This window comes from Mastomys coucha, unplaced genomic scaffold (assembly GCF_008632895.1).
Source record: "Mastomys coucha isolate ucsf_1 unplaced genomic scaffold, UCSF_Mcou_1 pScaffold20, whole genome shotgun sequence".
NCBI classification, from domain to species: domain Eukaryota; kingdom Metazoa; phylum Chordata; class Mammalia; order Rodentia; family Muridae; genus Mastomys; species Mastomys coucha.
The window spans coordinates 18315739-18331950 of NW_022196903.1; the positions used below are offsets into that span (position 1 = coordinate 18315739).

General features: G+C 39.0%; 1 protein-coding gene across 4 annotated transcripts in view; it reads left to right on the plus strand.

The window, feature by feature from the left end:
• Positions 1 to 16212, plus strand: part of Ptprz1 (protein tyrosine phosphatase receptor type Z1) — a 178770-nt gene that overhangs the window by 140616 nt on the left and 21942 nt on the right. For 2 of the 4 annotated variants that reach the window (XM_031381263.1, XM_031381265.1), the window contains exons 14-20: positions 1188 to 1279; positions 7573 to 7658; positions 10170 to 10190; positions 10393 to 10489; positions 13242 to 13324; positions 14580 to 14714; positions 15887 to 16021. In XM_031381263.1, the coding sequence (XP_031237123.1) occupies positions 1188 to 1279; positions 7573 to 7658; positions 10170 to 10190; positions 10393 to 10489; positions 13242 to 13324; positions 14580 to 14714; positions 15887 to 16021 (649 nt within the window). The remainder of the gene's footprint in view (positions 1 to 1187; positions 1280 to 7572; positions 7659 to 10169; positions 10191 to 10392; positions 10490 to 13241; positions 13325 to 14579; positions 14715 to 15886; positions 16022 to 16212) is intronic. The other 2 variants (XM_031381264.1, XM_031381266.1) reach the window with 1 other exon arrangement.

Consider the following 16212-nt stretch of genomic DNA (forward strand, 5'->3'; position numbering starts at 1 on the left):
GAGAGAGAGAGAGAGAGAGAGAGAGAGAGAGAGAGAGAGAGAGAGAGCACACAGGAGAACTGAAGCCTGCTGGGTGAAGGGGTTATTGGCAGTGAAGTGACAAAGATTGAAAGCTAGGACTTTCTAGCCCTTTGCTGAGATAACAATATGATTCTAACAATGGTGGGATGCCATTCGAGAACTGTATCCAGGGAACTGATTTACTAGAAATATACTGAGATTTTAGGAGGTCACTGAATAAGAACAAATGTCATGTTAAAGCTCATTAGGATTAATAACGTGTAGCTTGAAGCTTTAAAATGGAAAATAAGATTAACATTTTCCTGTAGAGAGATATTTCTGTGGAAACTCAACCATTCGTGACTAACTTAAATAAAATAACACACATCAAAAAGAGTCATTAGCCATTTTAATTACCTAAATCTCTCAAATTACGGGATGGCTTGCTTTATTGTATAGCAGCAGTTGTGTCTTTGCTCTGCTCGGCACTATGTAGTGTGCTCTCACCAGATGTTACTCTTATTATCTATGAATGAAAATAGATGCAGGTGACATTGTAGGTCACAATTGTCATTGCTTCTAAATATATTCATTCTCCAAATGCTCATCAACAAGACTAGCATCTGTCAGAAATAAAAATCACTTCTAGTTTTGCTTGTGTGTTCATTATCCTCTTAAGTTCCACTACTGCTGTATTATTGAACAGTAAAAGCTGCCTTCTTCTTTCCTCAAAGGGATGCCACTATGGAATTTCATATCTATATAGACATAGCTTTTCTGACCAGCTGAATATGTTCCAAAGAACATGGTTGTTTTAAGAACACTCCACAGACACTATCTTTACTTTCAACCCATATCCTGCCAAGTTGGCAAAACATCTTGGTAAATGCTAATATGGGAGAGTACCTAAGGCACTGATGTTTCCTACGTCTGCAAAAATACCCCTTCAAATGCGACCTCTGCTTGTCGGATGCCTGCTCACTCTTCTGCATATGCTGCTGGTAAAGTGAGATAGATATTGTGACATGAAACTCTTCCTTATGTCTGCTTTATGAAAACAGATGCACATGTAATAGTTACTCTCCCAGTCATGGATCCATGTTTGTTGTAATCTAGATACTTCCGTTGAAATTTTCAAGAAGCTTAGATGTCATCTTCTTATGTGTTCTTTTTCTTTTTCTTTTCAGAAAATGCTTCCAGACTGCTCACTTTTATTTAGAAGACAATACATCCCCTCGAGTAATATCTACACCACCAACACCCATCTTTCCAATTTCAGGTAATGACCTAGTGAGTGCTTATGAGTATCTGGTATTAATTGAAAGAAAAGAACAATGATGGAAGGTTTGCCTTTATGGGAATAGTTTCCAAATATCTATAATGCACGTGAGTAAATATTTGCTACTAAAAGAAGTGTTATATCATGTGTCAGGTAACCAGTCTTCTTATATACTGTTCTTATTAATTTCAAATATCCTTAGTCACGGAGATGATCTGGCAAACTAATTTATAATTATTCTGGCATAATATGCAGAAAAGTCACTAGCAATTAATATTAGTTGTAAATAATTATCCTAATTGGGTAATTGTTGGGATTAAAAAAATTGACAGAAAAAAACTTGTGGAAGGAAGTTTGCTTCAGCTTACAGTTCATAGTTCATCACTGAGCGAAATCAAGACATGAACCCAAGGCAGTCTTCTGGATGCAGGAATTGAAACAGAGAACATGGAAGAATGCCACTTACTGGCTTGTTCTCCATAGCTTTCTCACTTTGATATATATACATACACACACACACACACACACACACACACACACACACACACTCACACACACGCACGCACACACCAAGACCATCTGCTTAGGGGTAGTACTGTCTGTCCATAGTAGGGTGGGCTCTCTCCAATCAATAATTAATTTAGAAAAATTCACCATACACATGCTCAAAGCATAATCTGATGGAAGCAATTCCTCACTGGAAGTCTCTCATCGGAGGTGACTCCTTTGTGTCAAGTAAACGAAAGCTAACCAGCACCATAAAGCTTTCGCTCATTTCTACTGCAGTAGAGGAAACCTAGGAAAAATGGTCAAAAATGCGGGCAGGAGAAGAAAAAAAAAACAGAAATAAAGCTAAAATCTAATCGCTGCAATACTGTTATAAAACACCATGACCAAAAGCAACTTTGAGGAGGGGGAAGGGGATTAATCTCATCTCACAATGCTCAGGTCATGCCCTATGACTAAGAGAAGTTGGGACAAAAAAATCAAGGCAGGAACTCTTAAAAGCAAGAACTGAAGGACAGGCCATAGAGCAACTACTGGCTTGCTCCTTCTATTTTCTTATACAACTCAGATCACCTACACAATGCTTACACCACGCAAAGTGAGCTGGGCTCTCCCACTTCAGTCATTAATCAAGAAAATGACCAAACACTTCTGACCAATCTTAAAGAGGCATTTTCTCAACCTTAATCCCCATTTCCCAAATGGCTCTAATTTGAGTCAAAATACAATAAAACGAATAAGGACAATTGCCCCCTTTTCAACTTCAAAAAGGAATAACAGGGAACAGTTAGAATCACATCAAGGCAAACACCAAAGTCTAGCAGTATAAAGCTTAGTGTCAAACTTCTTGGATTATGATGGTCTGGGCTCCAAAGGAGCCTGGCAGCTCCATGTCTCCGGCTCAGTCATCCACAGCACATGCAACCTGTCTTGTAAGCTCACTTTGGCTTTGATCCACACCTACTGCTATCCTTAGAGGTCATCTTAGTCATAATGGCATCCCCAAAGTGCTAAAGTTTCTGCTGCAACTGGGGCTACATTCTCACCTGGTCCCTCACTGTGCCAAGCCTCAACTTCACTTTTTTTTTTTTTAAAGATTTACTTATTTATTTTTATGTGTATGAGTACACTGTAGCTGTACAGATGGCCGTGAACCATCATGTGGCTGCTGGGAATTGAACTCAGGATGGCCCCACTTACTCCAGCCCTGCTCGCTCTGGTGTAATATACTGTAGCTGTCTTCAGACACACCTGAAGAGGGCATCAGACCTCACGATGATGGTTGTGAGCCAGCGTCAGTGCTCTCACCTGCTGAGCCATCTTGCCAGCCCCAACTTCTCTTTTTGATCCCTTCACTTCTTCAAAAGTAGCACCACCTGGGAAACTCTTACGTGTTACCAAGTTGGGCTGCTAGCAAAGGAAGAGCCTAGGTCTGTTCTGAACTCCAACTTCTGCCTACTGACCCAAGGAAACACTTCCTAGATGTTTGCCTTATTGATGCTGATCTCTTCTTAATCACAGACAATTTTCCAGCCTGAGGTGACCAGAACTGCAGATTCCTCAGTCAAAATATTAAGACATCCTTAAAAAGAGTCCTGAAGGGATTCTCAAATTTCCCTCTGAAACTTCACCAGCTAGACCTCCCTCCATCATCTGCACTGCTCTCAGCATAACCATCCAAATATCGTCAATAGCTCATTATGCTCTGAACACTCAATGACTTTTCTAGCCCAAAATGATTTTTTCCAAAACCCCTCCCAAGCCTCCCCCAAATATGGTAACATCTCCCTCAGCAATCTCATGAACCTAGTACCAATTTCTTTTTTAGTTGAGGGTTCTATTGCAGTAGCAAAACACTGTGACCAAAAGCAACTTGGGAAGGAACGGATTTACTTCATCTTAAAACTTTCAGGTAATAATAGCCATCACTGAGTGAAGTCAGGGAAGGAACTCAAGGCAGGAGCTGAAGCAGAAGCCATAAAGAAACATTTCTTACTGGGTTGTGTCGCATGGCTCGCTCAGCCTGCTCTTTCTACAACTCCACACCAACAGTCTAGGGGTTGGACCACCACAGAGGACTAGATCTCCCACCCATTTCAATCATGAATCAAAAAACAAAATGTGTTAGCAGACTTGCCTATAGACCAATGCTATGCATATGTTTCCCCAGTGCCCAGGAGTCCCTCTTCTCAAATGACTCTAGGCTTGTCTAGCTGACATAAAACTTAAGAGGACAAATCATTTCTGATCATCTGTGTTTATGGGAAAATGTGTTTCTTAATATTGGGGTCACACATACACACACACACACACACACACACAGACACACACACACACACACTCCAAAACAAACACATATACAGTGGTTGTGTACTATGGGAGGGGGAGGACAAGCATGCCAAGAATGTATAGTTGTTTGAAAGTTTCCAGATGCTGAAGGGGTTTGCAGCCCCATAGGAAGAACAACAATATGAACCAAGCAGTATCCCCAGAGCTCCCAGGGACTAAACCACCAACCAAAGAGTACACATGGAGGGACCCATGGCTCCAGCCGAATATGTAGCAGAGGATGGCCTAGTCGGTCATCAATGGGAGGAGAGGCCTTGGTCTTGTGAAGGCATAAGTGCATGAGAATGCCAGGTCAGGGAAGCAGGAGTGGATGGGTTGGTGAACAGGAGGAGAGGGGAGGGAATAGGGAGTTTTCAGAGGGGAAACCAGGGAAGGAGATGACATTTGAAATGTAAATAAAGAAAATATCTAATGCTAAGACAAAAAATAAAAAAAGAAAGTTTTCAGACATTGAATGATTGAGTTTTTAAATTGTCTATTATATCAACATTTACATGAACAACATTCAGCGAGCAGGATTGCTTATATGCAAACACGCCCTGACCCTAGAGTTTTCCTCTAGAGCCAAAATCACAGCCATTTATGTGATTACATTATACATTACAACTTTCAGAACACAAAGGGCTAAGGGAAAATGGACACATCTTTCTCCAGAGTCTAGCCAGATAAGTGGAGTCCTCACCCTCATCAAGAAAACTCTTTGCAACAGACAGAGATCATTAGAGAGAATTACAACTGATCAAAATGCAGAACTGTGATCCCAGTTCCCATTGACAAGTCTATAACACAATTTTGGCACCTAAGGCTCAGGTATCATTATGAGAGATATAGAAGGAAGATTGTAAGAGTCAGAGGAAGCTTGTTGTGAGACTGTTTCTAAGACATGACAGAAGCTATGCAGAAGCATCTCATCATGACTGCCTAAGCATGAGCTGAACAAGGGGAACAGCAATAGACATGTTAACATGGATGACAGAAGACCTATGGGGCCCCAGTCCTACAAAAACAACTACAGGCAACCAAGGTACAATGAAACCTGGTAAAATAGTCTTTTTCAAAGAAGAGCACATCTCATCAATTTACTATCCTAACACTGGTCTGCCCTGAAAATATATTTATACAAGTAACATTTTACATTCTGGGCAGCTTGTATCTGTGTGTTTAAACACACACACACACACACACACACACACACTACCACCATCATACATACACACACACACTACTACCACACACACTACCACCATACACACACACACACACACACACACACACACACTTTCACCACCACCACCAGCAGCAACAACAGCAACAATAACAATTTAAAAAGTGAGCAAGGCAGGTGTACATGGGAGGATTTAGAGGGAGGAAAATGATGGGAAATGCTATATTATAATCTAAAACAATAAAAAATAATATATTTTAAAAGAAAGGAGGATTTTTTTTAAAGAACTATGCAAGCAGAGGAAGAAAAAGAAGATAGAGATAAAACAGTGACAAAATTTTCTAAACTAGGGCAAGAAAAGAGGCTTGTCTTCTATGTGGTCATTCACACCAGTCTTGCTTCAAACTGTTTAGCTGCTCCACAAATTACTGCCTGAGACCTAGATTCTGCATGTTGTTATCTTCTGAAATCCTATTAAAAATATAAGAAAAACAATTGTTTTCTTTACATTTTTCTTTATACCAGCATATTTGTTACATAGAATATGTATTATTAATGTTGTTCTTTCTATACATAGAAGTTGCTTTCTGTTCTTCTAGCCTCTATTTAGACTATGAGGTTGCTTTAATAGAGCATGGATCCTTTAACACTTGTAGGATCTTGAGACTCCAAATTCTCAGATGTCTGTGGAATTATGATTTTCTTAACTTTTAACCATCTGCTCTATGTACCCCATTATCATGGGCTTTCAGGTTAGCACTAATATTAGCCAGAGTCCAGCATGATATGTTACTATCAATAAAATACAGTAATTCAAACTCAAGGACTTGTCTTAGACTTGTTTTGGATGTCAAAAGAGCAGTAACCAAAGACAGGTCCTCTCACTCACTCAGGTCTGGAACAATCACCCTTGATCATGGAAGTGTTTTTTCTTCGTGTAAAATTAGGAAATGAAGAGATATCCCAGTCTCACTTGCTGACCAATTATCAAAGGACTTACCAGAATACTTGGTGTGTCTGCAGAGCTGGGTTGGCTGGGCATGAGGGTGGGAGACCTGCGGGTCTAAAGGACATTCATAGGAACTAATGATTTAAGCGTGGCAAATCATTTTTGTTTTCTTACCTAATTATAAATGCTACTTTTAAGCACGGTCTTTCTATAGGTGTGAAGGTGAAATTACACCTAGGTGCTTCTCAAGCTTGACTGGCTAATTCAATGTTAGTATTCAGGTCCACCCACCTAAGACGAAGAGCAGATGGAGTCTAATCTTTTTTCTCAATCAACAAATTCTTAGTAACTGAAGCTTAAAATTTTTAGAAGGCCGAAATGCTGAACATCTGTTAATGTAAATAACTACTTCTAGTGAAATGTGTTTGACGTTTCCTTGTTAGAAAAGTCACTTGTGAAACCGGATACTGTGAACTACTATGTTTAATCTCAGAAAATCTTTCCTAGAAAAGAAAAAAAGGAAAGCACAGGGCTAGCTGCTTAAAATAATTTGCCCCTTACAAATAAGTTAACAGATTCATGGCTTCATTTACATAGCACATTTTCAAGTTAAAATTCTTGAAGCCTTACAGATGAAAAGCTCCAAAGTTTTTCTTAAATTATCACATATATTATTATTAATACATACATTTCATATAAATGCTTTCTCATACATGTAGAGAGAAGGAAGAAATATTTTCAAATATAAACATATACATCATAAAAATAAGATATTAAACTATGTAACTTTATACAATTATAATTGCACTGTAGAAGATTAAAAATATAGCTGGGGATTATGGGACAATGCCTCAAATCCCACACCTGGGAGACTGAAGCAGGATGGCAAATTTAAATGTAGCCAGTAAAATATGACAAATTTAAGGCCACCTTTTATATCCTGGGTCCATAAATACAAATAAATAAACATGTATTAAATAAGTAAATTAATATATAATTTCTACATATCTTTTTGCCAGAATTTATATACAATCTTTACTCATATTAAACAAAATTGTCCAAAATAAGATGATGGCATTGGTAAGAAGTATGGCTTTAGGGTTCTTTATAAACTAAAATCCAAAAGAAGTTAGTTTCCCTTTAAGTATATAAGGAAAAAAATTGTAATCAAATCCAATTCTACAATAAATATGTATGTTGTTAATTGCAGTTTAGTTGGGTTATCATGGTTAAATTTGAATTTACTTTAAACAGTACCTAATTGAGAAAGAGACAGTAATTTTGACTGTTATCCTTTCTAATGTGTTTATTTTATTCACTTAGATGATATTGGAGCAATTCCAATAAAGCATTTTCCAAAGCACGTGGCAGACTTACATGCAAGTAATGGGTTCACTGAAGAATTTGAGGTATGATTTTAGTATGTCTATTGTAATAACACCAAGTGTAATAAATGTCGACGATTCAGCACGAAACTATTTCATGGTGGAAAGACATTGAAACCACTTTTGTTTCTAGGGAAAAAAATATGATCTCCACTTCATAATTACATATGTGCTTAGGAGATGTGTGTTAGTTATGACATAACTTAGAAGTGTGGCTTTCTGGTTTAAAAGTGAACATGCACTCGTAAAGCAAACAAACGTAAGTGCAAATACTCTCCCACTAAGAACAGGTTGGTAGCATTCTTTTCTTAAAACCTAAGTAAGTAAAAGTGATCTCTTTTCTAAGTTACATAAAGTATACTAAACTACTAAACCTGATGGTCATCAACAAAACTGTATGAAACCTACACCCACACAAACTCAAACTCAGAGAAGCATTTAGAAACTTTTGTTACACAAGGTAAAATCACATGCAGTTTCCAAGAAAACATACTTTTCTAAAATCATTTGAACTTTCTAAACAATAAAATAGTTTCTAATGACACTGTTAAATGCTCTTAGAAGAGGTGAAAAAAATTTACTACAAGTGTGTCATACTCACTGAGTTGTTATCTAAGTATGCTTCTCAAAATAAGGAATCACGTGTGCCAGGTTAAATAATGAAGACCACACACATACACACACACACACACACACACACACACACACACACACACACACACACAAGGAGCAGCCATTTCTGAAGATTACAAGTTACTGACCAGGGACTTCATAGTCGACATTTATTCAACTCCAGGATTTATTGTATGGGATCATATAAAAATAACTGATGCAATTAAACTTCATAGAAATAAATTAATAGCTGATAAATAGCAAAGTTGGAATCTCACATCCTTTCCATGAACCTTAGCATCAGTAAACAGTGGTCGGCTGCTCCTTCCCACCACCCAGGCACCCCAGCTACGAAGCACCACGCTCTCTATATTACCGTTTTTATCTCTTCTTCACTGCTCACCTCCTCAACGTTCCCTAGAACTCTCTCTCGTTAAAGGTTTTGGAGCTCTGGCCCTGATCTCAGGATTTGTTGTCCCTTGATCTCCTCTCTCTGTGTACCCAAACAACTTCTTACACCCAACAACAACCTCCTAGGAGTCCTGTCAATCAAGAGGTAGGTAGGGAAGGAAACGGTCACAGATTAGAAAGCTTTCAGAGGAATAGAAGTGAAGTGTGCTGCAGCATAACGAGTCTCGTGTTTAAAGCATCACGTTTGCTCTCTTAGCATAAGCTGGAGGTTCCTGAGAGTACAGTATTGCTACAGTGTTGACTGTGTTCTTAATGACATTCCTGTTGGAAAACATCAGGCTACCATCAAGTAGAACTATAATTCAACGGGGGGAAATGGGCGAAAGATGGCTAGGACATTCCACATGCACATACACAAAAGCAAATCCTGAGCAAAAAAGAAAGATTTGTAGTTAAACTTGCCTCAAGGACAGTCATTGATTCGCGCCTACCAAGCAAATCCTGGAATTATAAAACAGCCCGTGCATAGGATTAAATTAATCTAATAACCACATTTCTACTCATAAATTTCTCTTACTTCCATTGCTTCTTAACTAAGTGTGATTTAAGAAAAGTTCCCATTAACTGAATAATTACCTTAATAACTAATAATGCTATACCTTTTAAGTGGTTCATATATGAGACTGTTTTTAGCCATTCCGAATGTCTTGCAGCCAAAGAGGCCTTCAGAGCTATTATAAGGGAGAACTTGGGGCACTTGCTAAAGGTTAGATTCACATTTGGGTTTTATGTTGTCTGAAATTACAAGGCTTTGGTTTTATTATTTCGGTTCTAAGTATTTATAAATCATAAACTGATTGTTTGAATAGGAAACACTTCTGGACAAGTCCTTAACCCACTTTAATAAAAAGTTAGCCAAACTGTTTTGCTACGCTCATTGAAGCTGTTTTATTTTTCTTTAACGGTTCTATACAGAGTGATGCTTTTTGTAAATTTTGTTTCAAGATGATGGTGTCTTTTAATTACAGATTAAGACTCTTTTAGGAGTATAAAATGTTTTGCAACCCCTAAATCTGTTATAAACCACCTAACAGGAAGCTATTTACTCCATAAAATAACTCAAAAAATGTATCACTAATTCGGAGTTTCAAATAGTGCCATTGAGGTCAATTCAAACTATCTTTGTACTTGAGCCAATCCAATTACTATGACGGAATGGGTCATGGGATATATGGTTCTTATTAGCATTTTTAATGTTCATCTTATTGCATCCGCATCCCCATTTAAACATGCTGGTTTTTTTCATTTACATAATTAAGGTTCCAAATTATGTGGCATTTTGATTTGTGTGCAACTGTTTGAAACATTCTGTTGTGTTAGTATGTGACAAATGTATTTATTGCATGATCATAGTTTTCCATTGTAAACCTAATATGAACACTTTCTTTTCTCATTTGTCGTGTGCTGTGGAATTTGATTTCTTTACTTTTTTGGCATTCATTTCCTCATTAGACACTGAAAGAGTTTTACCAGGTAAGGCATTATTTCACTGCATTTCCTTTTAGCCAAGAAGTAGTTGTAACATGTAAATATGTAATATATATATATATATATACATATATATATATACATTTTTTGCTAGAGCATTTTATTTGTTTTGTCTTCCTTATATTTAAAGGCACTTGTTTTGAAAGAATTTATGTTAAAAAGCGATGCATACCTTTTTTTTTTCCAGGAAGTGCAGAGCTGTACTGTTGACTTAGGTATCACAGCAGACAGCTCCAATCACCCAGATAACAAGCACAAGAACAGATACGTCAATATCGTAGCCTGTAAGTATGTTCTTAACACAGTGGACTGCAGCCTCATCGTTGCTGTCCTGTCAACCGGTGTCCTTGTGCTGTCCACCAATGGACTTCAGTGGGGTTGTCTCAAGGCCTGTGTGATCAGGGAGAGACTCTTCTGCCTGCTCACACTAGCATTACGCTAGGGTCACTTCTGTACATGCTATCATCAATGGCATTGGTCTTTTCTATACAGAAAGGATCTTCAGTTTTAACCTAGTCCTTTCCTCGGGGCCCCACAGCCTGTATTTCTCTAACTGTGGTTTCAGCCATTGTTTATAATTCACAGTCCAACTTACTGAGGATCTGTTTGCTCTTAGCATATTTATTGCCAGCTGAGATTCTCTGGGATTCCTCTTTCTGCCCCTACATGTGTTTGCTTCCAGCCTTTCTTGGAATTCTTCCTGGGGCTTTTGCATAGATCCACTGAAGATCCTCTTTGCATCCCCCATCCCAACGTTTCTTCTCTGTATTCTTCCTCATCCTGGAGCAGCGCTGAAGCTTCCATCCTGTATGCAGTTTGATGTCTGTCTTCCTTCTGTTGCGGGTCTATCTTCACTCTGGTTACAGCACTTGCTCCTCCCCATCTCCCTTCCCATCCCCATCCACTCTCTGTCTCTCATTAGCGAAGAACAGGCTTCTAAGAGATAACAGCAAAACAAAACAGAATAGAATGGACTAAGATAAAGCAAAAACTATCAGATCAAAGTTGGACAAGGCAAACCAACAGAAGGAAAAGAGCCACAAGAATCAGAGACCCACTTACCCCCACACTCAGGAGTCTCATGGAAAACACTAAACTGGAAGCCAAGATAGGCCACAGAGGCCCTGGTGCTCACCCATGCAGTGCCTGTGCTTGCTGCTTCAATCTTTGTGAGTTCATGAGTTTTGCTTAGTTGATTTAGAGGGACTTATTCTCCTAGCATCCTCTATCCCTTCTGCCTCTTACATTCTTTCTGCCTCCTCTTTCTTGGGGTTTCCTGAGCTCTGAGGGGAGGGATTTGATGAAGACATTTCATTTAAAGCTCCAAAATCTGTCTATCTGTCTGTCTGTCTCTCTGTCTCTGTCTCTGCCTGTCTCTATCTCTTTATCTCTCTCTCTGTGTCTCTGTGTGTGTGTGGGGGGGGGTGCATGTGTGTGTGGTGTGTAATGTGTGGGCTATACAGTCTCTGTATTTGTCCCTCCCTGCTGCAGGCAGAAGCTTCTCTAATGCTGGCTGAATAGGGCACTGATTTATGAATATAGGGGCCATTTTATACTACTTTCTTTTTTTGTTTGTTTGTTTTTTGTTTTTTGTTTTTTAAGACAGGGTTTCTCTGTGTTGTCCTGACTGTCCTGGTGCTCACTCTGTTGACAAGGCTGGCCTCAAACTCAGAAATCCACCTGCCTCTGCCTCCCAAGCACTGGGATTAAAGGCGTGTGCTACCACCACCCGGCGACTACTTTATTTTCTTAAGACCAATAGAATTTGGTTTTGCTCTAGGTCTCTGAGCTCTCTACTATCTGGTTCTTGGTCATTTAAGCAGTGTCAAATATGGGTTCCATCTCATGGGGTAGGCCTTCAATCAAATCAGACATTGGTAGGTTACTACCACAAGCTTTGTGCTACCATTGCCCTAATATAATATAATAATATTGCAAGCAGGACAACACTGTAGGTCAAAGACTTTGTGGCTGGGTTGGTGTATATGTTTTAGTTTTGGTAACCTGCAGATTATGCCTTCCATATTTTGAAATCTGGCTTCATGTTCCTTCCTTCCTCTAAGAGAAAAAAGAAATATAAAATCTTAGATCCTTTCTCTTGTGATCATTGGATGGCTTCTTAACAAATGCATTACCAGAAGGTCGTTTAAGTTCTGGTTCCAGTTCAGTTGTAGGAGCGACCAGGGTGGCATCTTCCTCCCTTTAATTATCATCATGCTCTCTTCAGCAGTTTACATTGATGCTGCTTTCCTTGCCATGTGATTCGCACCAGCATTGGCTGTTTAGCCGAGGATTCCTCTATAGACTATAGATTTGTTTCTTCACCTGAGACATTTATCCTGGTTACGTTAAGGGGCAGAGGTTTCCTTAGCATTGTAAATACTACTGTTTTATTTCCTGCCAAACACAACAAGGGAAAATAGGTATTAACTATTTTAGAAGTGAAGAAAGACATCCAGACCCTGTCTGTACCCCTGTGGTCTGCTACTGTTGGATGGATTAATGGACCTGCTGTCCTTTCGTCTGCATCTACTTCCTCATCCTTGTCTTTGACCCTTCACAGACACTCCCAAGGCTCCTTCTGCTTCCTTCACTGCTTCCTCTTCCAACTTCCTGATCAGAGGGCATCTGTTGCTATCCTTCCTCAGCTTTGTGAAGCTCCCACCACACTTGTCTCATCTAGGACCCCACTGTTCCCAGTCCCCGTGCCACTTTAAAAATCTACCTAGCTTTGGTTATTGCCTTATTACACCAGTTTAGTTTCTGCCTCCATTCCTCTTGGCACTATGTTCCTCCCTCTTGGGACTTGTACATCACTTCCTGGATCACTTTAGTCTCACTGCATTAGAAACTTTCTTAAACTGGAGATCATTGCCCATCTTTCTTTGTTATGTTTGTCAAATCAATATGCCCCACTAAAGTAGGTTATGTTGTATTGACTTTAATTTTGTGATAAAATTAGGATACAAATATAGAAGACCTTCATTATGAAGAGCAATCTGTACTCTAGTGAAATGTATTCTCTTTTTGTTCCAGATGATCATAGCAGGGTTAAGCTCACACAACTTGCTGAAAAAGATGGAAAACTGACTGATTACATCAATGCCAATTATGTTGATGTAAGCATTTTTTGAGAATTTTCTAAAGCCCTGAATTTGTTATGCCACAAGGACATACATATACCATTATATAATAAATGCTATCTGGTATATAATGAAAATATAACAAATAATGAATAAATTATAGGAGATCCCATAGCTACAGGACTGGATTCAATAATAATGTTCTTATGTTATTTTATAAAAGAGAGGGAATTCAGGCTAAAATGTATATTTCAGATAGAATATGGCTATTCTCATCGATTGGTACCTCCACAAATGGGAGGGTATAGACCCAGTACTTAGTTTGAATTTTCCCACAGTTCCTGGCACAGTGTTGTATATATCACAGATGATCAATAAATCTAAACTGAAAATTTCCCATGGTAGTACTGAACAATATGCAAATGATATTATAAAGCCAGTATTGAGCCTCTGTTGTTTTAGACAACTTCATGACATAAGCTTTGTTGCACTCTTTAGAACAGTAGACTATGTATGATTTAATTTCCCCAATGGGGTTGACTGAATGTCAGCAGAACTCTGTCATTTCCCTGACTCCTGGTTTCACAATCTGAATGTGAGTTAATTCTACCTTCGACACTGAGTTCAGAGCAGTGAATTCCTACTGATGGAGTGTTCATTATAGGAGCCTCCACCTCCTGCTTCCAGAGGGAAGCCATTGTGTGCCAAAAGAATGTAGACTTAGGAGGTATAAATGCTTAGAATTCCAGCTCTGCCACTGGCTAGCAATTATTAGGTGGTCATTTAACTCCTCCAAGCTTCTTTCACCTCAATATCAGTTCGGGAATGATGCTTCCCTTTTGTAGAGATGATAGCTTAGAAGAGTGTCTACAAAGTATCAGCCCAGCACTGTTTGCTTCTAATGAGACAGCTGGTAATGGTTAGCCAGGCTTGGTGTCCCCAAAGAAAGGAAAGAACCCATAATGCTAGCACTTTCTTAACTCTAAGACAACTGAGCTTCGTTGGCTGAAAAACATTTTGAAATAACACAATTAAGGACAAGACTTTAAGCCAGTAAATCCTTTTGGACCAAATGTGTCTGGAGCAGAAATGCAAGCCTATAGTCATCTCAAAGACAGCTCAGTATTTTAAATAAAAGTTAAAGTCGAAGGCAAATTGCTGTCTTTTACTAGTGCAATTGTTGTTCTATAGCTTTGCAATTTCTTTGTGTAATTTTCTGATGTTAGACTCCACAGTTTTAAATAAGCATGTGATTCAGGTACCAGGACACACTTGTGACTTGTTTCTTCAGGGTTACAACAGGCCAAAGGCTTACATTGCTGCCCAGGGTCCACTGAAGTCCACAGCAGAAGACTTCTGGAGAATGATATGGGAGCACAATGTGGAAGTCATCGTCATGATCACAAACCTCGTGGAGAAAGGAAGAGTATGTAGTCATCAGCCAGGGCATCTCTGATGTCAGTTAAGGGTGCTTCTAATTAGTTCATTTTACTTTGTTTCATTTTCTGAGACGGGGGTCTGGTGTAACCTAGGCTGACTGCGAACTCTCTACAACTTTAATTTTGATTTTCTAATCACCCTGCCTCTGCCTCCCAAGTGCTGGAATGACAGAGCTGTGCAAGCATTTCCAGCTACTTCTAATTTCTGATACAATCAATACTAAAAAGCAGAAGTTACAAAAGGCAATCAGTACTCTTTCTAATTATTTGCATCTTATGTTATATGTACAGGTGTTTTGCCTGTGAGCACAAGTGTGCACCAGATGCATGCCTGGGGCCTGTGGAATCCAGAAGAGGGCACTGGATCCCCAGATAGTGGAGTTACAGTTTGTGAGTTGGTATGAGGTTGCTAGGAGTTTGAACCTATGAAAGAGCAACAATTGCTCTTAACCGCTGAGCCAGTTCTCCACCCCCATAGTATTCATCCTAGCATGCATCATGACAACTCAAAGGAAACTGTTGACATTATCAATCAAAATGCTTCATCACTAGGAATCAAGGTGTCTGCTTCCTCAGTGCATTCTTCATAGTAAGAAAGAGTGAATTGAATGTCACTGAATAACAATGAAGAGCAAAGTAGGTTTCAATGCATGGAACCTAGATTTAAATGCAGAGCCTGTAGGAATTCAGAGCTCCCTGCTTTACTTTCCTTGTCTGAAAAGAGGAAAATGGGACTAGATCATCTAAGATTTTTTTTCAGACTTTCGATCTCTGTGTCATCTACAACTAATTTATCATCATCTAGAAAAAAAGAGACACTAGTTAAAAAGTTTAGGATGCATCTAAAGAAATGGTTCAGCTATTATAAGCGCTGACTGCTCTTCCAGAGGACCCAGATTTGAGTTCCAGAACCTACATGGCAGCCCACAAGCAACTCTAACTTTAATCCCAAGGGATCCAGTGCCATTTTCTGGCCTCTGTGGGCACCAGGTAAACAAGTGATGTATAGATATATATGAAAAATATCCATACACAGAAGATAATATACAAAATAATAGTCCATTCATGTCACTGTCCCAAACCTTTACTTATTTTAAGAGTGACACGCACATTGGATGCTGGAAACATGAAAATTACATACTTCTTTTTCCTTTTACAGAGAAAATGTGACCAGTACTGGCCTACTGATGGTAGCGAAGAATATGGGAGCTTCCTAGTCAATCAAAAGAATGTTCAGGTGCTTGCTTATTATACTGTGAGGAATTTCACCCTAAGAAACACAAAGATAAAAAAGGTAAGTGTTTTAGGGTTTCTCTTGCTGTGATAAAACACCTGAGCCAAAAGCAGCTTGCTGAAGAAAGGGTTTATTTACATTTACAATTCCATGCAACAGTCTATTATTGAGGGAAAACAGCAGAAACTCAAGGCAGGAGCCTGACGCAGAGGCCATGGAGGAAAGCTGCATGCTAGCTTCCTCAGCCTGCT